The following is a 23,422-nucleotide window of genomic DNA, read 5'->3' on the forward strand; positions in this document are numbered from 1 at the left end:
TTAAACAAGAATCAGATGGTCAGTAAACAGTTTTAATGTACTTTAGAATTTCATTTTTTTAAATTACATTTTAACTGAATTTTCCAACAATTGATCAAATCAGTCCTACAATTACCCATTCAAAATTCCACTTCAGTATAAACGCCTGTCACTGAGCCACTGTGCCGAATTCGTTCTTTTGGAAATCAAGTAATTTCTGCACTCTTACAGATTACCCGGAATACTTTTGGATTTTTACTTGCAGGATACTAAAGTATTGGAACAGTGGTGCTTTGCTACTTTTGTTCGAGTAAAGACTTAAAAAACGTCCTTCACCACCACCACACACTTTATTGTCGGTGACGTCTCCCCACAGTGGTATTAGTTGTGCTCTCTTTGAGCACTCCATGAATTCCATTCCGCCTTTTACTTTTCGGCAGCGCACTCTCCGCACAGGACTTCCCATTGACTTTGCAAGGCTGCATTCAACCCACCACAAGTCCCAAGTTTCGGAGTGCAAGGGAGAAGAAGCCCCATAGTGTCGATCTTTTTTATTTGCGTAATCTTTTTGAAAAGAAAAAGAGAAAAAAACACGAGAAGGGATCCGTTTTACCTGTTGATGAAGTCCCACCGGGCGTGGGACGCAGAGGAGCAGTCGGGTTTCTAGAAGAAAAGTCTGAAATAGGTGCACCGTTCCAGTGGCCAGGAGGCGTGAAGGACCCTCGTATTCCCCCCTTTCCCCCAGCATTTACAGCCTGTGCTGGGTCGGTGGAAAATGGGCACTCTGACCACTTCGATCTGTGGACTTATCCTCTCTTTCATACTCACATCACAGCTTTTTACTGTAAGTGAGCTCAAACTTTCTCTTTACGCTTTCATTTTACTTTTAAACTCCCCACTGGCGACTTTATTTATCAGTTGCTTACATAACTCAAATATACAAACAATTTATTCCACTCCCCAAAATCAAGTTAAGGTTAAGAAGCAGTGTCTTTGTATCCTATTAAAAGGTCATATGTTGATAGTAGTGTTGATTGTGGGTAAATGGTGTGGCGACGGGTTGCTCACATGCAGGTGGGCTGTATAACTGAATCCAGTCAGCATGAACTGTAAAGATGCTTTTAGAAGTAATATGACAAACTAGAGGCTCCGAGCCGGGCTAAGTTTGTCCATAGAAACAAGCTATTCATAGTCTCCCTGGAGTACTCAACTCCTAAACCTTCTTAAACTTTGTGAGGCTCCATTTTGCGTGGCCTAGGCTTTCTGTTATAACTAAGATATGCAATGTTTGACAATGATTAAAAAAACCGGAAATAACAGAATTCTGTGGTAGTTGGTAGTTTGTGTCTTCTCACATTTAGGCTGAGTGTTTTATTCTGTCCTGGAGAGCCTGAAATTCTTGAGAATAAAAGATGCAGGTCGCTTGAGGGTGATGGCTTGAGTTTTCAGTAATGTTATTCAAAAGGAAAAAGAAATGCATTCACCTCAACATTACCATTGACGTGTATTCAAGAGCGACTGCAGGTACAAAAATGTGCTGTACTGAGAATTTCTTACCTATGTCTGTTTTCACTTAAGGCAGCAGCCAGCAGTTATCTTTATTGAATATTTGTTCATTTATTTACTCGATCCAGTTTTTAGGATGTAAAACTGGCTTGGTATTGCTCATTATGTCCAATTGAGAGCAAACAACAAATGAATGGAACAAATATGAAGTTGAAATATTTTTGCTTGGTAACTAACTAACAAATGAGTGTACAGTCCACACAGTGTTGAATATATTTGTTTGATTAATTACTGATATTGCAGCCTAAGATATTGTTTGTCTTCTTGCCTCTGTGTCTGCGCTGTGAATCATATAGAGGATGACCGTTACCGGGCGGCTGAGAATAGACTGCCCCCACCCTTTGCAAATCCCGTCTGGTGTCTCACCTTTATGCCCTCCAATAAACAGAGCTGTCACGATTGAAATATCTGTGACATCTCTGTGTTGATTTGATCTAAACCAAATCCTTTTTGAATGATGGGACATAGTCGCACAGGTCAGCAGACATAAATCTTTCACATGCTGGACTTGGTGTGTGAGCAGTGGTACGCTTGACGTTTGAAAAGCTGTAGTGTTGAAGTTTTCATGACTTTAAGATATATTTTACATCCGGTGATGCCATGCTATTGAGCACTGAGCTTTTCGTTTGGAGTGGCAGAACATGTATCGCGTGTGTCTTCAGTGTCACCATAAGTTATGTATGTTCAATATCATCGATCTATAGAAGTCAGCTCCAGAGGGCTATTATCACCTGTTGTGTTCTGTCACTGAAAGGTAACATGAGATGGCCTCTACACTTTTACCACAGCCTTGGCTGACTGTTAGGCCAACAACACCAGCATAATTGAATTATCTGTAACCGCAAACAGCATCTGTTTCTGGTATTATGCTTTTGAACTCCAGCAGGCGAACTGTCTCTTGATTCAATTAAGCACACGCGCGTACTGGTGTTACTACGAGATCCTCCTTCCTTCGTGCTGGAATGTCAGCTTCATGCGCAACAGCTCAAGACAATCAAAGTCAATAAAAACTCAGTGGGTGAGAGTTATCCATTAAATAAATAAAAAAGAGTACCCATATCCCACTGTGAACAAGCAGCAGTAAAAGTGTGAAGAATTGTGCGAACCAAACATCGACACAGCTTCATATTTAATAAGAAACAAATGATGACTGTTTTTTTTTTCATTATGTCTTTCTTAAGCATATGTAAGCTTGGGAGGTCACTTGGCTTTCTGGGGGTATGACATCAGACTAACCGTGACATTACCACTGACAATTTTGGTACTGAAATTTCTCCCAGTATAGACTGTCATAAGTGTTCCTTGACTTCATTCGGGGCGGCGGGGGAAGGGCAGCTTGGATCGCTATCACTACATAGTCTGAAGTGTGTGTGTGTCATTGGTCTGAATTGTTGTCTTTTTCTGCTGCGTGTAACTCGACCCCTTCGTCCCCCTACTAAATATTATGCAGTGACAGTTTGATTCGATGGTGTATTCAGTTTGTGCCATGCAGACTTGGTGAAATGGTCGGCTGTCTGTGTGGTGCTTTGTCATTTCAGATCCAGCTACCTGGTGTTTAATTCCCATTCAGAATCAATGAGGACTCTGGGGAGTTGAAAAGCACAGCAGTGCAAACACCAACTCCACTCCATAGTTTGAACAGTAGGGAAAGCCTGCCCCCTGGACACATTCACATAATTGCTTGAAGACTAGGTTTGGTAAACACTGCATTGTTGAATTATAGTCCCAGGAGAGAGGCCATCTTGGTTGATGGGACAATACTGCACTAAATTGGCCCACCCCACCCTCAAGCACATTGGCACATATGGAGAGCAGGCCAGGAAGCTGGCATTTGTTGACTCTGCAGCGAAGTGTGACTTGGAACGGTATAGAGGTCAAGAGGCGAGGACTCCGAACCTGGCTCTGTTTCACAGTTCAGCAGAGTTCCTCATTATTTATTCATAGCCTACATTAGCCACTGCTACCTGAACTTTTCACGTGTTCGTCTTCACAATCAGTCATGCTGCTTTGCTATAACCTTTTCATTGGCCTGACACGTCTGTGAGGGTTTTCATCGAGTCTATAGATAATTACAGGTTGAACAGACATGCATCACAGCCTTTACATTTACAATTACTCTGAAATATTTCATGAACTATGATTTTGCTATCAGGACCCTTTGGCTTTGTACCTTGTTTGATGAGATCAGTCTTGCAGAATCAGTGAATTCCTTAAAATCCCTTCCTAACACTCATTCCTGTAGACCTGCTTTTATGTAATGAAATTACATCTGATGTGTCTTGACTATCTGGTCTAAAGCTTGCAGCCTTTTAGTTTTTCATTGACTTTTTACCAATTTAAAATCACCCTGTTTGCGATGCTTTTTAAAGTTTCTCCCATGGCTTTAATGTTCGCCTCTCTGTTTAGCATTTCCCTTTGAGGGAGCTTTTTCCTATTGGCATCTACAGATGACAACAACCTAAAATATGCTGAAAATTTTGGCATACTCTTTTATCAATCTACAGGTTAATCTCACCGCACATCTGAAGTTAGCCACTTTGTTTGGGATTTTTCTTTTTTGAAACCTTTGGTTTGCAGTAAATGTAGGTTATTATTATTGTGTTATTCCTAGAATCTGGTTTGTGTATTTTATTAAAAATGTTAGTATCAAGTATATTTTGTGTTCTGAAATACAAATTTATACTGCAAAAGTTGCTTCAAACCCTTAGGTTGATAAAATTTACAAGGGTGTTTTATTCCACCCTATCCTCTGGGCACAACTTCACACAAACACTTACTAATGTCTTTTCATGATACTCTGTGGTTCTTGGCTGTAGAATGCTGTGCTTTCATGCCCAATGTCGCTTCATGTCGGACAGAAGAGCCAAATCCAAACACAGCTGCACCTCAGCTGGTACAGCAGCAACGTTGTGCATGTGCTGACATGAGACTCTGGTACTTTGACTACTGCTTGTTGTAGCTAGAGTCATCTCTTTACACTCAGACTTGTTCTGCGTTCCCTCCTCTGAAGAAGTCATGCGGATGGCTTTGGTTCAAATCACCAAATCACACATATATATCATAGTCAGACTGATGCAAAGCTTCTATCTGGGAAAGTGCAAATCTACATTTAAATCTGATTTTAATTTAAAAAACAAAACAAAACAAAAACTTTCCACACGTGAGTGTTAAAAGGTATCATAAGTTATCATTCCTTTCTCTTATTATCACATTTGTTTTTTTTGTGTTCTTTTTTGCTCAACACCTCATTGAACACTTATAAATAGGCCCAAGTTTAGATAGACTAATTACTCCCTAAAGTATATTTGAGCAACCAAGATTCCTGACACTATTGCTTCACACTCACACTGAAGTCTGTGATTTGACCCAATTTTCACTGTAACAAGTACTTAAAGGATTCCTTGACCAGAATCTTTAAAAGGCGTGATCACTCTACATTTGATATTGTACATATCTCTCTTCACTCCTGAGTTATAGAGCCACAGGTGCAATAAAACCGGCAGAGTTCATGGTGAGGTCAGCACTGTGACCACAAGCAATAAAGATTAGTAATGGCCAAAAAGTAATTCAGGGCAGCGAATTACATTTCCCCCCCTGCTATCCTAACACCTTCATTCATAGTCTGTACAAAAAGAAGTGCATCAAAATATGATAGATATTGCCATTTCAAATTTTAAGAAAGAGATCGATTGGTTCGGTTCGGGGAATAGTTAATACCAGGGGATATTGTGCTCCAGTTTTTGTGGAATTAATTCATTTTTGCGACACAAGCAAGTTTTTTAAATTGCCGTTCTTTACTGCCAGTGATTACTCCTGTGGAAATACTGAGCCTTAAATCTAACATGCAAAACAAAAGGTTTGGAATAGACTGGTAACAAGTCTGTGCAATTCCCTCATCTCAAACAGTCGTCTTCAGTCTTTTCACTGGCTTTTCTGTGGGCTGGACCTAAGCTTGCACTTATTACAGATTCATTGAAATGCTAACTTTACTGCATTGCACTCTCCCTTTGAAGGTGGTCCATAGTCTGTGCCCTATTGAATCTGCCATTGTCTTTTCAGAGGGAGTGATGGGAAATCACTTCCACTTTTTGGTTAAAGGGGCTCCATTGTCTTGTTTGTTCCCTCCCAACATATAGAAGTACTCTGATGGGACCCCGTGCCCTTTTTATCAATTGCATGTTGGTGTGTAGGAAACAGAGCATTTTTTCTTTGGTACTTAACAAAGGTAAGAGATTGTTATCAACCTTTTACCCCTTTTTCTTTAAAAGCCCGGTTTGTAGCTGACATCCAGTTAAATGGTTATAAAAGTCCAACCCTGTGGTGTCTTATCAACTCTGAGTTCTCATTCTCTGAGAGCTAACCTGCAGAACCTTGGCTTCACTTCCTCTTACTCAGCAGCAAGTCTCTACATGTGAAACAAAAAGGCTTCCCCATTTGCAAGACTTTATTGTAAGAAGATGCAAATTCACCACCTAAGCTGCTGTTAAACCCTTAATATTCGCAGAGGGAGGTCGGCAAGTGGAATTCGGCTTTGGGGGTTTGAATGACTCACTGAAAGGTAAATAATGGGCAAACATTGGCTTCCCCTTTCTGCCAAGTTTCATTTAATTCAAGTGTGTTTTTGATGGCAGTAACTCAACCCTGCTGTCTTTTAGCAGGCTAATTAGGATACAGGCGGTGAAAATAAGCTTCCGCCAAAGGGTTGCTGGACTCTCCCCTAGAGCTAGCCAGATAGTCACTTGAGGTGGTTTGGTATCTGATTAGGATGCTTCCTGGGTGTCTACCGGGAGGAGGCCCCTTGACAAATGCACGACACAGTGGAGAGATTACATCTCTCAACAGGTTTGGGAACCCCTCAGTGGTCCTCTGGAAGGCCTGGAGGAAGTGGTTACAGAGAAGGCCTCTCTGGGCATGGTGGGATGGGTGGATGGATCCACAACAAATATTTTTAGAAGGAAATAATTATCTTATTAAAACACATCACATGCAAAGCAAGAACATTGCTGGTCCTGTGTTGCTTTTATTTTATGAGCAATAACTGATGAAGATAAACTTTTGAGTCATAATTAAAGGTCTAGCCTCAGTCTTTCAGTATGACATCAGGTGTTCCAATTTATCTAAGACATTTATATCTGTCATTATTGCATGAAATATTAAAAGTCAGCTGTTTTTGACATCAGTTATACAGAGATTAGTGATTGAATAAACACAGGGGATTATTTCAACCACAAACTTGCGACTAAATCATATGCCTGCAAAAACAAGCCGATTCAGATATCTCTGGGTAAAACTGATACCTCTTGCATGCAGCACTTCTCTTCAAGCCGCTGCTGCTAAAGTTTGATAATAACTGATAATGGATTTTTTGGACAGATACCAGGTTTCAAGGAACAAAAAATCAGTTGCTGGATTTTTTAAATAGATGTACATATGCAAACTATTTATTGTAATTATATTTATGTTTCTTTAACTTTCTAGCAATATTTTATTGTCTTGACAATGCATGGTTCAGCACCTCCAACTATGATCGGCAGTGATCCTCTGCTGTGTGTGCTGCAGAAAATGCTGAAAATTGTAAGCAATGGAAAATCTATGTGACAATACGATATCTAAACGATATTTTTTCTGCAATATTTTCTATATTTTCTAACACTATGACAACATTACATCTGGTTTTACAGAAGAATTGAGTTCTGGTGTACTAGGCCTCAGCTGTGCCCCACAATAAATCTACAGAGACAGGAGAGGACCAGTTTGGTGTGTGTTATCACGTCAGCTGTTATCCCATAAGACATAACAACTCTTTTGCCTGATACAAACACATGCTCACACAAGGAGAAACTCTTGTTCTCAGGGGAGCTTTCTTACTTTTTTTTTTTTTTTTTACTGCATGTCTTTTATTCTTACTGCTCACTCACTTATAGCATGCATTGTTCAAATCTCCAAATCCTTTCACCTTGCAGTGGCGAATGAACATTTACAGTAAATCAGATTTGCTATAAAGAAGTCATTTCTATCCTCCTATTGCACACCTTTTACTGCAAGAACAAGGAAGGCAATTTGGACAGGACAATTTGGTCCATAATGAGATATTTTCAGAGCTTTCTGAAAACAAATGGGTCTGTAGTTAAGTGGTTTCCAGCGCTCCATTGTTTTAGTGCAATGGCTTGTGATGGTCTGAAAGTTTTGTCCCTTGCTGAGTCACCATCCTGTTTCGGAAATAAAAGCATGAATTGTCTACAGAACAAGAGGACCCCGCTTCCTCTGAAGCAAAGTTTACCCAGGCTGTCGTGTGCACAGATGTACCTCTGTGTGTGTGTGTGTGTGTGTTAGTTACCATATAAATCCGTTTTTTAATTTATAGCTAAAAATCCCCACAATTTGAAGTCTTTGACATTGTCCTGGATTTCTGCATCTCCAGCGTCTCTCCTCTTTGAACCTTTTTATCATGCATTGAAGACACAGAGGCACATTTCACAAGTTTTTATTTCTTGCACAATGAAACTGACTTCACTTGTAGTGTCTCTTGGCTGGTCACAGCTTCTAGTTGCAAAGCTGTACTGAAGGTCTTATTAGTTTTTATAACTTGGCACATAACAGGCGGGAACTAAGGATTAATGAATTCCCCTGGATCTAATTACAACCAGCACAAGCACTTGTTGTTTTTATTCCTTCTCTCTCAGCTTGTATATGACTTTTGAATTTCCATCACAGCATGTTTTAACTGAGTAGCACTGCTTGGGTGAAAATATTTTCCTTTCAGGTTTGCAGCTTTTGAAGATGTGTTATCCCCACTGTAAGCCAAACTCTGCTGTAATGGAAAAAGACATTGATAGACATGCTTACATATGCACATACACTATTCTTAATGAAACGTGAAAATCGCTCACAGAGACTATGACCTGATCTCAGGTTAAATAAATGTAAAAGCTATATATATTTCTACAAATTTCTACAAACCAGAGTTGAGAAAATAATACACCCTAACCGCATATTCATTGTTTATTATAACCACATTTATTATACAGTGGTCCCTCATTTATCACAGGAAATAACCCGTGATGGGTGAACTCCAGGAAGTGGCAAACTTTATTTTTTACAACTATTATAACTGTTTTAAGGCTCACACGTTTCTCTCTTGTTTAAACACCCTCAACGTTCAAACCTTTGTGGAAAAATATGTCCAGTATTATAGAATGAAACCAAAGCTCAAACCCTGTTTTCAGGTCCAGAACATGGGAATAGAGCAGCTGTGAGAGAATTCAACATTAATGAATCAACAGTATGGAAGTAGAGGAAGCAAGAAGAATGAGTTGAGTAAAGGCTGACTGTTTTGTTTCGCTTAATGTGCCTTATAATCCAAAAAATATGGTAACTTCCACCTTCTTTTAGCATGTCCAGAAATCCAACTTTTTGTGCGATGGTTAGCATCTTCCTCTGCCTTTTGGGTGCTACCGCAGGTGCCTTTGACGGTGCAAAACATTTCATCGACATTGTTGTGTTTGTTGGGGAGAAAACTTACAAACATACAGTCCAGCACTTCAGAGTCACACTGCTAGCGATCGAAGATTTATGTAAATTTAAGAAGCTGAACACGTTCTGTGCTGTACAGGGGACGCGGCACGGAGGAGATTGACTATGGTCTACAGCCAATCATGATGCAGAACACAATGCGCTGTAAAGAAAAAAAAAAAAAGGCATGCAAAATTGCACACAGAAAAATCCGTGAAACAGCGAGGCCGCGAAAGGTGAACTGCGTTATAGTGAGGGACCACTGTAATTGCAAATATAATAATAATAATGAATATCAAAAGTACTGTAAGAATGAAAACTTTAATGCATTTAATAGAATCGGTTAAGGTTTTTGAAGACCTGTTTTAATCCCCGAGATGTGCATTTTCATTGTCACCATCTTGGTTTGTAAATCCAGATGTGATGAGAGATCTGACTGTGAAACCACTGCCAATGAGCATATCCCCAAGTGGCCAAAAGCTATATAAAGGAATTTAACACTTGGTAGCTATTGTAGGTAACAGGACAATTATTAACCAGACATGTGGCTGAACTGATAATAAATAACCAAATGGTCCCAGTTCCAGCAAGCGATGTTAACATGATGAGACATGATCGTTAGTGTAATAGCCTTACATTATACACTCATCTGTATGTAAATACATGTAGCAGTGAAAATCATAGTATTGATAGCAAATAATGTCAGACCTTTAGGTGGCGGAGAGTTTCACTAGATTAAAATCACAGCTTCTTGCTGGAAGCTATCACCACTGAGCCCTCTAATTATTTTGAAGTACATTTCTCTTGAAGTTGTTCCAGATCACCCTCTAAAAGAAGCTGAGAAAAACCTTTTAGATTTTATCTTTTTTCTTGTGGTGTATTGCCAACTAACACCCCCCCCCCTCCCCGACACACACACGCCCAAATATGAGAAAGTCTGCTTAACAACCATGCTGACTAAAGTAGCTAAGCATCTATCATGTGCCCTGAGGCTCGACAGTGTGTACCTGGCAGGCTTATTCAAACTGGAGGTTGGCCTTGTAACACAGTTGGTAGGGCAAGGAAATGTTTGTGGTTTTAAGCCAAAGTGGTTGTATATAATCTTCTCTCCACCAAACCATCTGTTGAGTCCGTGGGAGGAGAGCACATCTAAATAAATAGTCAGCTTAAAAAGTTTGTTTATTTACTTCGGACTGTTACAGCCTCTCAGTCAGAGATGGCATAGTCAGAGGATATGCAGAAAAAAACACATTAAAAAACCCAGCCCACTGTTAATTTCTGACATAGTGGATGAATGAGTCAGCCCATGTTCAGTTAAGACCAGCAAGTAGCTGGTGACCACCGACTGTGCCTTTGCAATACCACACCAATAAAGACTGAGTTGCAGGAAGGGCAGCTGTTGAGTGTCACTTAAAAAAAAAAATCTGTGCACATAATTTGATTTTACACTTATAGGTCAATTTTAGATATTTTTCTTGATCTCTTTTCATGAACCCAAGAGGTGAACGTATTGGATTTTTTAATCTAAATTAAAAATCTCGGTTGCCCTTGATGTTCTTTCTATAAACATCAGATATGGTAAAGGCCTCACTTTTTTGTTCTTCGTCATGCAGGCAGCATCTCAAGCCAAGTCAGGCAATTATTCCTTTAAGGGGGGTAATTAAATGGTTCTTTCCCTGAACTAAGGGCTTGAGTGATTTATGTGGACTGTGAACACATTGAGGATGTTCTTTAAACTGTGTCATGATGAAGAGCCTCTGTCTTTCCCACCAGGCTCCACCTGCTGAGACTCTGTTATGACCCTGTCATGGGTAGAAGGGGTGGAGATGGGGGCACACAGGGAATAAGATTTGGCCCAAACACCAGACTGCAGTCAGATTTTCTGGCACAGACGTCAGTCTTGCCTGCGGGCACATGGCTAACCTCAGTCTGTTGATTCAACTGTGCTTTCCCAGTGCAGGGATAATGGAAAACAAAATTTGAGAGTGATAACAGTAGAACGAGAGTGGAGTTGTTATTTCGTTCCTATTTGTTTACTGGAATGAACTGACCAGGCAGGCGAGGATTAGGTGCCCAATGCCCTCTGGGTGCAGTGGCTCAGCATTGTTGTTGCACCCGTTGTAATATTCTTGTAATATCTCATACCCAAGTGATCTATAGATTAAATCTACATAACAATTGTCATTTAACCATTAAAAAAGTCCTGATGTAGAACTCTGCTGTCTGACTGTCAGGTCAATGATCCAGTAACGTTACAAAAAATGAAAAGAAACAAAAAAGTTGTATATTTCATTGCACACTACTTTTGTTAGCACAAAGCGTTGGTACTAATGTTTAAACCTGGTCGGCACTTTAAATGCGCTGCATGAATCATAGGTTTTACCACTCAAAAATGTAATGTCAGGCATTAGCCATGCTCAGTCTCTAGGACATTTTAAAAAGGACCAGAAAAAATAGTCATTTACATCCAAAGTCTTTTTAGACGCAAGTGACATCCATCTGGGTTGGTATTTTGATCTTTGTGAATACTTTTAATTGCAGTATCAGGAATCAGGAATCATCAGTTACCATCCATCCATCTTCTTCCACTTATCCGGGGCCGGGTCGTGGGGACAGCAGCCCAAGCAGAGAAGCCCAGACCTCCCTCTCCCCAGCCACCTCATCCAGTTTGTCCAGGGGGACACCAAGGTGTTCCAAGGCCAACCGAGAGATATAATCTATCCAGCGTGTCCTGGGTCTGCCCTGGGGCCCTACTCCCAGGGGACATGCCCGGAACACCTCACCCAGGAGGTTCCATGAGGCATCCTTGTCAGATGCTCGAACCACCTCTGGCTCTACTCTGAGCCCCTCTCAGATGGTCGAATTTCTCACCCTATCTCTAAGGGAGTTCTTTCGGTCACTACCCACAGCTCGTGACCATAGGTGAGGGTAGGGACATAGATTGACTGCTAAATTGAGAGCTTCGCTTTTACACTTAGCTCTCTCTTCACCAATCCAGACATCACTGCAGCCGCAGCACCAATCCGTCTGTCAATCTCCCGCTGCCTTCTCCCGTAACTCGTGAACAAGATTTAAACTCTTCCATTTGGGGCAAGAACTCGTCCCTGACCCGGATTGGGCACTCCACCCTTTTCCTTTTCATCAGTTACATCTATAAAAGAGCCTCAAAAGTTGACTTTTCTCCAAAAGAAGAATTAAGAAGTTAAACTTAGTGATTAATGAGTTTTTCTCATCCCACCAGAACACTGACAACATGCCACTTAGGTTAATAATTCATGAATTCTGTAATAATCTAATAAAGGCGCACAGGTACTCATAGATGAAAGAGTTGTGAACTCGTGCATTTGTGCAAAAAAAAAAAAAAGACTTCATGTCTCAACTATGAGGAGCAACAAATTTATTATAAATATGATTATATACTTTTTGTTATTTTCTCAAGGATAGCAGGCATTGTCGGTTATTGCCCATCTTGTTGTTGTTCTGCCTCCTGGGTAGGAATTAAGCAGATGATAGAGTGATGTGACTAAAAATGCAAGCAAAAGAAATATTTGTATTATTAGATTCTTATTCATGCAAAGATTGTGTTGTTGCTCGTTTTATGAAGAAGTATAGCTTTATTGTAAACTGTCACAAAGGTCACAGGGAGTGATGTAATCACCCCGGTGAAAGCTGGGTCTTAAATGATCCTTATTCTGCTCTTTTTTCCCCCTTGAAAGGTCAGCTGGCTTGTGCTGACCTGTCCATTATGACAGTGATGAGTCACACACAGAACAGGCTGCAGTTCACTGGCTTCTCTCATATACCTGACGGGTTCACTTTGCTGATTAACCACCACTGCTCCCTGTGTTTTCATAAGAACACACAGGGCCCCTTGCCTATAATTACCTTTTATTATAGTAGGAAATAGATCCCCCACATCTGCTTCCAATGAATGGGCAGGTTAGACCTTCTGCTTTCTTGTATTATTGCTTCAAGTCCTGGCAAACAGATGTCTTTGTAGGTGTGAGCATGCAGTCAAATAAGGGCCTGTTGTTGAATTATGAGGACTGGTGAAATTCATCCATCAACCATTAAAAAGTTCTCCCAGACTTTGTTTACGGTTGTCACATGTTGGCCTTCAGGTTTGTTGTCTGGTTGGAAGATGGCCAAAAACACCTTTAAGTCTTTGATATATATGTAAACCTTCTGCAGGACTGATTTAAAACATCACGCTCTGAGATGGAGAAAAATCACAAACAGGTACAGGTGTTGTGAAAGGTAGATGGATCCAGATGGCCATCATTAGGATTGTAGCCCATTTGATACATTCCTCCATGCACAGTGAACAATGAGTTGTTGTGGGAAAGCGGGGTGATGTTATATTTTAGTCCTAGTTAATAATACATGAAGAGCACAAAAGTATTACTTAATATTTTGTCACTAATGTAGAAACATACGTTTGCTGCTTGTTTGTTGCTCCACTTAGTGCACATTTGTCGAACTCCAGGCCTCGAGGGCCGGTGTCGCGCAGGTTTTAGACGTGTCCAGCTGATTTAAATGGCTAAATTATCTCCGCAACATCTCCTCTTAAAGTTCTCCAGAGGCCTGGTAAAATAATTAATCATTTGATTAATTACCAGGGTGAGATCTAAAACCTGCAGGACACCGGCCCTCGAGACCTGGAGTTCGACACCCCTGACTTAGTGAATCAAAAATGGAATTATTACTCATTATTACTCAACATTCCATGTTGCACATTAGCAATATGCGATGAATAGTCTGTCTTCATAGCTGACTAAGTTTTTTGCTGTTTTGCTGACTAATGTAATTTGTTCTGAGTGAAAGAGTAAAAAAGATACAAATATAACTTAGAGCTAACATCAGCGTAAAATTTGCACAGATTTGCGATATCACCGTAAGTGAACGACTGGTCAGTGCAGTGGTATTAAAACCGATATTGCCTAATGTTACATTTTTTAGCAACCACCATTGGTGATATTGGTGATCTGTGGGTTTTACCTTAACATCACTGTTTAAACTGAACACACAGACTGTTTATGTTTCTATACTATGGGGATATTTGCTGTTCCCGGTGAAAGTGACGTGCTAATTTTTCCAGCACACAGTACGAACTTGCTGTTGCTGTTTTTGTCTGTTTACACTGTAGTTACTGCTGTATTTAGATATTGTCCTGCTGCGAACACGCAGGCACTTTATTTTTGGATCTATCTTGTGGAGGAAGGGTAGGTGAAGTAAAGGAAGTGTTTAATTTAGCTCAGGGATTTTATCTGGATCTCTAAGCGTAAGATCCAGCAGGCGTGGTTCTTTCTGGGGGAATTCCTTCCTCTAAGTTCATCAGGGAAAATGGGATAGCAGTAAGACTTTATCACACTCAGTATCTTTACAATTATATGTTTTTACTTGTTTACTTTTTTCTGATCTCTGTGCATTTGGTTTGGCAGATGTGTTTGAGATTTTGACATTTAGTGACTAATTTTATTAATTTGTTTGTGTTTCAGAGGGACTCATTTACTTGTATTTATCAGTTTGTGTATCATGACAGCTCAACCCACATCAGTACCTGCTTTTTCGTTTTTGCGTGATGGACGGGTGACTTATCACTCCAGGGAAAGAGTCTAGACAGGAACATTCCCAGTCTAGGTGCATTAATATACTGAATCTTTCATTGCTGATACAGTCAGTAACAAAATACAGAGTGTCACAGCTTTTAAGTATGACTCATGCTGAAAGGTTTTACCTGAGGTTAAATAGGATAGGTAGTCTGAGAAAAAACATTAAAGGCAATAACAGAATACAGTAATAATTACTTTATATTGCCATCGCCACCAATGTAAAACCATAAAAGCAATGGATAAAATGAAGAATATGTATAACTTTTGTTTTTGTGAATGCAAATGTTGCAAGAAAACTCAACAAGATCTCAAGAGGCTCTAGTTGAGGCCCTTGTTGACCTTGGACAAAAGTAATGAATGGACTACTGTTTATCTCCTGTCCAACAGCTTTTCCCCAGCCTTCATTCATAACCATATCTTCATCCTGCACTCTCTGTTTGCTTAGCCAAAGTCTGCACTGAGACTTACTAAGGTTTGAGCTGGCATGGATTTCCATACTTGTTGCTAAAGCACTGAAACACTATAAGGAACTTCTTTTGCAAGTGCTCAACTTTTAGTTAGTTTGAGCCAGTATCTTTTTACTTAGTTAATTCACACCATTAACACGGGAACTCTCAAATCAGAATAGAATTAGAAAACATGTTTATGGGCTTTTAAAGATCTAGAAGACTTCAAAAAGATAATAAAATACTACAAAAAGGAGACATAAGACCATCACAAGTGTTTAACCCGAGCAAGCCAAGTAAACTAATCCTATGTATATGGTTGGATCTTTCTTTCTGGCCAAAACAGAAGCTCTTTACACCTGGACAAATCTAAGGAGTCTCTGGGATTCCCCTGATCCTTCTTCTTGAACCATCCTTCAGGAGATAAGCTGGTTTTTTTGGCAAGTGCCCTGCCCCTTGATCCTTTGTCAAGGAGTGACAGAGGGAATTTGAATCCAGAGAATAAAACTGTGATTGAAAATAGTGAAGGCCAGTCGGGCTGAAGGCATTTTATGCTGTGGGTAGTGGGTAGCTGATTCCCTTTCTCAGGCCATTTGGAATAACTGGCTTTAGGAATGTTCACATTTCTCTGCTTTAGGCTGTGGTTAAAGAAGTGAAGATTAAGATTTGCCTCTGTCCTTGGGTTGTGGGAAATAAATGACTTCCTTCATCAGACAAAGAAGACAACCTGTGGGAAAGTCCCTTGTTAGACTGAAGCTTAAGGGCCACATCTCTGCTAGGCAAGCTGTGGGTGGATTTGCCTTAAAGCATTCATGCCTATTTTTGGTCATTTTGCACACTGTGCAACAAACAAAAAAAAAACTAAATCACTTTGTTCTATGCAGAGAAAAAAAGGAAAGTGGACCAGAGCTGCTGTCTCTTGCCTTCTAACTGAATCACTGTCAGAAGCTTACCAATTTAAAGACATCTTCAGTTAATTTTCATGCAGATGTGGGTGTGCACTATGCTGAGCAATAGTTGGCTGTGCCTTCTACCTCTCACAGGGTTCTCTCAAACATGCCTTTCTTCTGTGTTTATTGGTTGCTTTCCAGGTTTAACCTCAGATGGGAGCGTAAGGGGCTTGCCAACTGCTGCAGCAGACTGCCTACTGTAGTACCCAACCTCTCTGATGATCGATCTGGAAACTGCATGTGTAGAGTTTTACATAAGCAAGAGTCTTACACAAAAGCTTCTTTAAAGTTGCGGGCCAAAAAAAAAGTCAGGAAAGTAAGCACAACTTGAATATCCTGAACACTTCTGTAATAGCTAGCTCTGCATAATATGCAGTGACTAGCAATTTTTTCCACTTCTAATCATTATTTTTTTATGCAATTAACATCTAAAACATTAATGAAAGTAATGGAAACAACAAGAAACAGCTCAGCGATCTGAAGATGCCCCTTAGACCCTGTTCTTTAGAGGCCCTGCAGGGCCTTTGGAGGGGGGTGTAATAACACCTGCAGCTACGCAGCTCCTGAGGTATTTTTATCCCCCCCGGAATTCCACTTCTGTTCTCCGCCTAGACCTCCCGTCTAAGCTCATGGGAATTCACTCAGTGATGATCCTTGACATAGATTTAAACACCTACCTCATCGTTTTTCATTCACTCTTGCTGACATAGCTCATTGATATATGAAGCCACACACTTCCAGCTTTGAGAATTACTAGCTGCATTAACAAACTGATGTTTTTTTTGTCAGGTTGATGTTAATCATGAGCAGCTGCTCTTTCAAAAACTAGTGAAACTGAATTTTTAACCTTTACCACATCTCCCAATGGATGAGAGCTGTGTGCTCTTCACACTGGTGTTTTGAACCAGATCCAAACAAACAAGAGCAGATGACTTGGAAAATATGCTGACATTTGGAACAGAAATGACAGCAACATAAATGGCTTTGGTGCCGTGGTACTGGTTGATAGCACCGTTCTATCAAAACATACTGTATGCAAATGGCTGAGAGGATTCATAGTAGAGGTATTTGTGATGACTGTCTACCTGAGTTAATGTTCAGTCACAGGTTTTTTTTCATGTGAATAAAGTTAATTAATTAATCTGCTACAGAGTTTAGCCTTAACTTAGGCACAGTTGGGCCACCTTTACTTAAATATCCCTCTAATTTTACAGCAGGTCTTTACATTTAGTAAAGTCTTCTTTTTCACTGTTTTCACACAAGTGCATGTTGATATAGACATTAAACCTTTCATCTCACCCATCATGCACACCAAATGAAGTAGGGATTTCATGCATAATCAGACAGCAGGAGTACTCCCCAAGCAATATTAGAAAAAATGTAACTACGGTAACAGTGAATAATGTTTATGCCTGAAGACAAAGATGAGTTCATCTGTCGCCGATGTGTCAGATGATCTCGATTGCAAATTGCCCATTACTAATGGTTCATAGTGTTAATATGTTTCAAATTTCTTCTTAATTGCTGGCTGCAGGTACCAAGACCATGATACTCCCATCAATATTTATTTTATAATAATTTTAACAACTAGAGAACCCCTTTCGTGCTTGTTGTGTGGGCTGTGATGAAAGCTAACCTTTTCTTATTGCTCATGGATATTTTGCGCTGTTCGCCAAGTAAGGCCAGATCAGATTTTTCCTACCATGCTCCTTGTCTACTCCCACTTTTGGTCTTTCCGTGGAGCGAAGGTTTGCCAAAACAGCTGCCAGGTAATTTCCAAGTTAGAATGGAGGGGCGGGCTCTTGAAAGGCAAGGTTAACCTCTGAATTTCTCCTCTCTTTGCACCCTTTGATGATTTTTGTCAACATCAGACAGCGGTGTCTTGTTTGCTCTGCAGCACAGAACATCTGGAGGGGAGCACAGCTCTCTTTCATGCTTCAGCCCTATTATGTTTATATTAATGGCATAAACAGCTGTGGAAGAATATTTTGTTCTCACAGCCCATCACTTCAGTAGACCTAATATAGGCCTTGGCAAAGCTAACAGAACTGTACTGTTAGTACTGTTGTGGGGGGAAAAAAAGAATAGGAACGGGACTTTGATGTGCAGATGGTGTCCAACAAAGACAGGTTTTATTGTGATGTTCTGAGCTCAAAGTGTATCTTGGGTCTCTGAACAAGGACTGTTCAAAACTCACAGTATGAGATGCTTAACATGTTGCAACTGCCTTTCATTCCAGAAACTTCACAATGGTTCCCTGCAAAGCCCAGTTAATTATGAGATTGCCAAAGAGCATGACCTTGGGAACTGGTGGAAAGTGGCTTTACTGACATGAAACTATTCCCTAAGGCCCGGACACCTGGAGGTCATTCCCTTCCTGGCAAAAGCCTATTCTGCTCACAAATTCAAGACTCTGTTATTGTCAAGATGCAGATGTTTACTTTCTGCACCTCACTGAGAAGCTGTGGATGTGTTGCAGCTCTAAAGATTAAATTTCAGTTGTAGAAATGGTTGCATGAAGTGCCTTTCCTACACGGTACAATGTAGTGTACCACAGTGTTGTGGAGAAAAGTGTACTGGGCAAGCTGACAGACTGATCTAGCTTTGGCCTGTGATTATGTGGGACATTGTAAGTGTGGCCAAGTCAACAGGTGGTGTCAGATTAGTTGGTCCTGAGGTGAGAATGAGCAAGAGAGGAAGCGAGGAGGGCAACTCTACTGCATTCAGCATAGGGAAGCCAGTGCTTAATTTCAGAGCCATCAAACAGGTGTAGGCACTTCCTTTCTAAAGCTTAGCTAGAAAGCAAACCTTTAAATCAACATTTAAATGTTTAAAAAGACAATTTTAAGTAATGTTTCTGGTTCTTGGGTTAGTAATGCCAATGCTTTCCTCTAAATTAAAATATCTTAAAAACCTTTCACTATTTTAAGTCATGTTAGCACACTTTGGTTCTTGGTAAGAATGCAGAGATTTCCTCTGTAAAGGTATAAATATCTAAAAACACCTCCGCAAGAGAAGGACAAGTGAGAGTCCCAGAGGACCAGAGGCAACAGTCAGTAGACCCCACTAGAGGCCAGCCACCCTGATATTTGTCTAGAACAGTGTCCCAGGCACCCAAAAACCACCCAAACCCCAGCATTGCCATGCAGGGCCAGCACCCGCCACCACAAGCACCCCAGGCCCCACATCCCAAGACCGTTAGACAACACCTGCTTCAGTCCTCCACTGCCACTAACCGAGGTAGACACACATACACTCCAAAACCACAACCTCAGCTCTCCAGTCCCTAGAAGGCCACCAGACACCTGTAGTCCCAGAGACCACCCTTATCCATCTGCAAGGCAAACAGGGAAAAGAGACTACAGTCATCCACTAAGTAATGGAATTGATAAGTGGGGACCAGTGAGGGACAAATTCATCCAGTTGGTATTTTGAAGAGGCAGACATTCTCTAAAAACTAATGTGATCAAGAAGTACATTTCTATATTGACTGATACATAAGCTGTTTTTTGATTTCCAGTTCATGAGAATAGTTTTCTTGGCGATGGATAAGGAAGTAAGGAGTATATGTGATGCATTTGCTTCCATATGTCACCTAAGATGCACAGCTTGGGTGAGGTTGGGATACTGCAACTAAACCGTGCGGATAGCTCTTCGCATATCCTCTGCCAGAATCTCTGGACAGGCCTGCAGGACCATAGAGTACATATAGTTCTCAGCAGAGTTGTCTTTTCTATAGGTGCATATTAGTGTGTAAGGCCCATTTGGAACAGCCTTTGTCCTGTATGGTGTGTTCTGTAGAGAATTTTGTATTGTATAAGTTCTAAATTGGGGCTTTTAGTCATTTTGAAGGTGTTTAAGCCTATTTGTGTCCAGAAGTTTTGATGTGGACCAATGGAAAGATCTCGTTCCCACTTCACAGTTAGGATGGAAAGTAATTTGTGAGTTTTAAACAATATCTTATACATTTTTGATAACCATTTGGGGTACAGATATTTAAAATTTTGTTACTCAAGTTGGCGTTTGTAGATTCAGTTGACTGGGATTGAATATTTCCTGTATGATTGACTTCAGTTTCAGACATTCAAGGAATTCGCCATTGCTGATTCTGGACCTTATATACTAGCGATACACAGATCCATATTTTGAATACATAAATTAAGTCTTATAAACTTTGCCTTCTAGATCTGTAATAGTGTTGCTAACAGTGAAGTTTATTTTTCTGCGAATTAATTTGGCTACGCCTCTTTGTTTTGAGCTGTAACAGGCTGAGAACGTGTGAGGGAACTGTGGAGAAGTGAGTGTGTGTACAAGATGTTTTGGACATGTGAGTCTCCTGTAGAAAGACAATGTCTGCCTGTAAGTCATTTAATCGGTTAGTAATTTTAAGCCTCTTTTCCCTGGAACCGATTCCACATACATTCCATGAGACAAACCTCAGGGTGGTCATGTTTAAACTAACTAGTGGAGTGTTGAATGTTTGCTAAACACTCATCAATAAAATACTGGCCGTCCGACTGCGGTCTGGGGTGTGGGGCCTCCCTGCTGCTGCGGAGTCGGGGTGGTCTGCCTCTCCCCACCGCAGGGAAAAGGGTAACACCACCTGGGTCTGGGTGCAATTCCCCCCTCCAGGGGCAAGGGTACCTAGACCCGGTTTGTAGAGTACGCTTGGGGAGTGTGATTGTGTGTACAGCGTCTCTTTATGTCTGTCTCCATGTTGGTTGAGTGTGGAGTAAGTGCCTATGAGAGCATGAGGGTGGGAATGGATGTTTGTGTCTGTGTGTGCCTGTATGTCTGTGTCTATATGTCAGGTTGGGTATCAGACGCCACCTCTCTGGGGACATCTCAGGCCCTCCAAGGTTTGGAGGCCTATCTCCACCCACCACCACTTCCCCTGCCAGTGGCGGACTCCCTCAGGTGTCGGTGCGTTGGTGGTTCTTTGTGTCTGGGGGTGGGCGTCTGGGTACACACCGGCTCACTCCTTGGCGGCCGCTTATCGGGGCCTGGAGCCTGGGGCTCGCTCGGGCCACTCCGGAGGTGGGGTGGCCCCGGCCTCTCGGCCTGGGGCTCGGTCACTCAGGCACAGCTGGCTGCCGGCGGAGCTCACGGGCGCGTCACTGCAACTCCCCCTGGCTTCTGCTCCGCGGCTGCTGAGTGAGCCCTCATCTGGGACTCTCCTCAGCTCTTACTGGGACAGTGGCGCGGCTGCCCCTCTGTTGGTCTTCCTTGGTCTCTTGTGTTCTGGGGGCCTCTGGATGTCTGGAGTCTTGATCTCCTCCATACCTGCTTCATGCCCTGGAGGACGGGGCTGTGGCTCCCCACACTCCCTAGCAGATCGTTACATGGAGAAACCTTTGGAATGCAAGCATGCTGATCCACACAGGTATGCACACAGGTGTACACACGGGTATTCACAGACGCGGACTACAGCTTTCTTGGCTGCTGCCTCAAAGCACATTGTGCGCTGTCTATCTTGCGTGCTGCACAATATCGTTTATTATTTAGTAACTATTGATATCTATGACTAGCTAAAATATGTTGCTCTTTGTGTTTCTGTCTCTCTGTTTTTTCTTCTCCATACAGGACCAAACCTGTCCAAGTCTTGAACTTTGCCACACATCGCTCTCCAAAATACTGCAAACTGTCCAAGTCTTCTTCGCCATCCTCCAGAGTGTTGCAGTCGATTGAAATATGCCTGTAATTCTTATTTTTATTACCTTTAAAGCTGTCAAAGAGTAAATTGGCAGAGAAAGTTAGTGACAGAAATGTTTGCAGTTAGTGGCACATTATGTCCAGTGCTGCTGAGATTTTTGTTTCATCCTGCGATATCACAGCATTGCTTTCTTCACTTACCTTCCCTTAGATTAGCTCCTTTACTTCAATAATAGTGGAATGGCTGTTCTGAAAACTATCGGCTACATTGTAAGGTAAATACTGTGCAAGGATATCTACTGAGGCTCAGTTTGATATTTGTCCTGAGCTTTTGCTGTGTTTCAGAGTCATCTAGATGTTCAGGCAATTCAGATCTCTGATCTCTCCTAGTTCCCCAGTGGGAAGAAAAGCAGACTTCTTAAGTGACACAGCAGTGCTTTCAAAGGGGCTCTTTCTGTTATAAATAAACAGGCCAGGGCTGGCCAAGCTAGAGCTGCTCTTCCCCTCTGAGCTGCTACAGGTCTCAACACCTCGCCTGTCAGCTGTCGTCTGGGGGAACTGGCCCCTTTTTCCCCTCCTCCCTGTAGGACACTCTCAGAAATGTTACCGGAAACACATGCACTATTTTCAGACCATGCACTGCTGCAGTGTTTATGTTGTGACATGCAGCTCAGGTGGACAAGGACTTGATGGTGTTTTTGTATTTGCCTTTTTAAGTATTCTACTACTGCTTGTGTTCTGCCCATGAGCATATAAACATTCATTGGCACATTTTTCTCACAATAAGCGCACCAGGAGCTAAACCTCCAATCCAGTAAAGTCAGCTTTCTCGCTTACCGCACTGGCCTATTAAAACAGATTAGTTTAATTCCTGGCAAAACTAATGGGCTGATAACTGTTAGGCAGTGTATGCATGCATTCCTTTATACCTGAACCATACCAATGCAGGGGGGGGGGATTGCTGAGCTTTTGTTCATTAATGTTGGAGTTACTCAGGACTGACCATTGAAAAAAGGAGTGGCTGTCATTCTAGGTGGTCTGTTAATGCAGCATCCTGCTGGGGTGATAATTGAAATTACTGTGTTTCTTTAGGTGTCAGTTAGGTTTTTACGCCTAGGATTATTTGGGGGGAATGTGGTCATGCTATATTATCCCAGCCACATTGGGAATGCAATATAGGTTTTGAAATCACTTACATCTACCTAAGAAAATTTGAGAAAATCAGTGTTTATGCAGTTTTTTGATGATTTAATATAAAGTCTTATGAGTATGTTTCTTCTAAACTCTCAACAATACAACATAAATAAAGAGTAAAAGTAGCAAGGCTCCAAGTCTTGTCGTTTTGCTGTCACTGAGGCTGACAAAAAGACCATTAGAGATAGGATTTCATTTAGCATTAGGCTGGGGTATCTTGTTTCACGGCTGGTTTGCAATCTCTGCTCCATGTCTGGTCATGGTGTCGCCAGGCTGACCTTTTAGCCCGAAATACAGTATGTTATCGTGACTCGCTCCAATTTGCAAGTGATATTGTTTTGAACCAATTCAGATTCACACAAAAAGAAAAACATTTTAACCCATGTTGAACATCTAACGATGTAGTGGAATCAGTTAGCATCAGTCACATTTAAAGCACTTGAGCAGACCAAAATAACAGGTATGAAAGGTGTAAAAGTAAGGAATATTTGTAAGCATGTATTCAGTGATG

At 41.2% G+C, this 23,422-nt stretch overlaps 1 protein-coding gene across 12 annotated transcripts in view; it reads left to right on the forward strand.

The window, feature by feature from the left end:
* The first annotated feature begins 338 nt into the window (after window positions 1-338).
* hspg2 (heparan sulfate proteoglycan 2) overlaps window positions 339-23,422 on the forward strand; it is a 95,710-nt gene continuing 72,626 nt past the window's right edge. For 5 of the 12 annotated variants that reach the window (XM_040037940.1, XM_040037941.1, XM_040037944.1 and 2 more), the window contains exon 1: window positions 340-823. In XM_040037940.1, the coding sequence (XP_039893874.1) occupies window positions 755-823 (69 nt within the window). In that variant the 5' untranslated portion in view covers window positions 340-754. Of the gene's footprint in view, window positions 824-23,422 lie in introns of all 12 variants that reach the window. The other 7 variants (XM_040037936.1, XM_040037938.1, XM_040037943.1 and 4 more) reach the window with 4 other exon arrangements.

Source organism: Simochromis diagramma, unplaced genomic scaffold (assembly GCF_900408965.1).
Source record: "Simochromis diagramma unplaced genomic scaffold, fSimDia1.1 OVJJ01000061.1, whole genome shotgun sequence".
NCBI lineage: Eukaryota > Metazoa > Chordata > Actinopteri > Cichliformes > Cichlidae > Simochromis > Simochromis diagramma.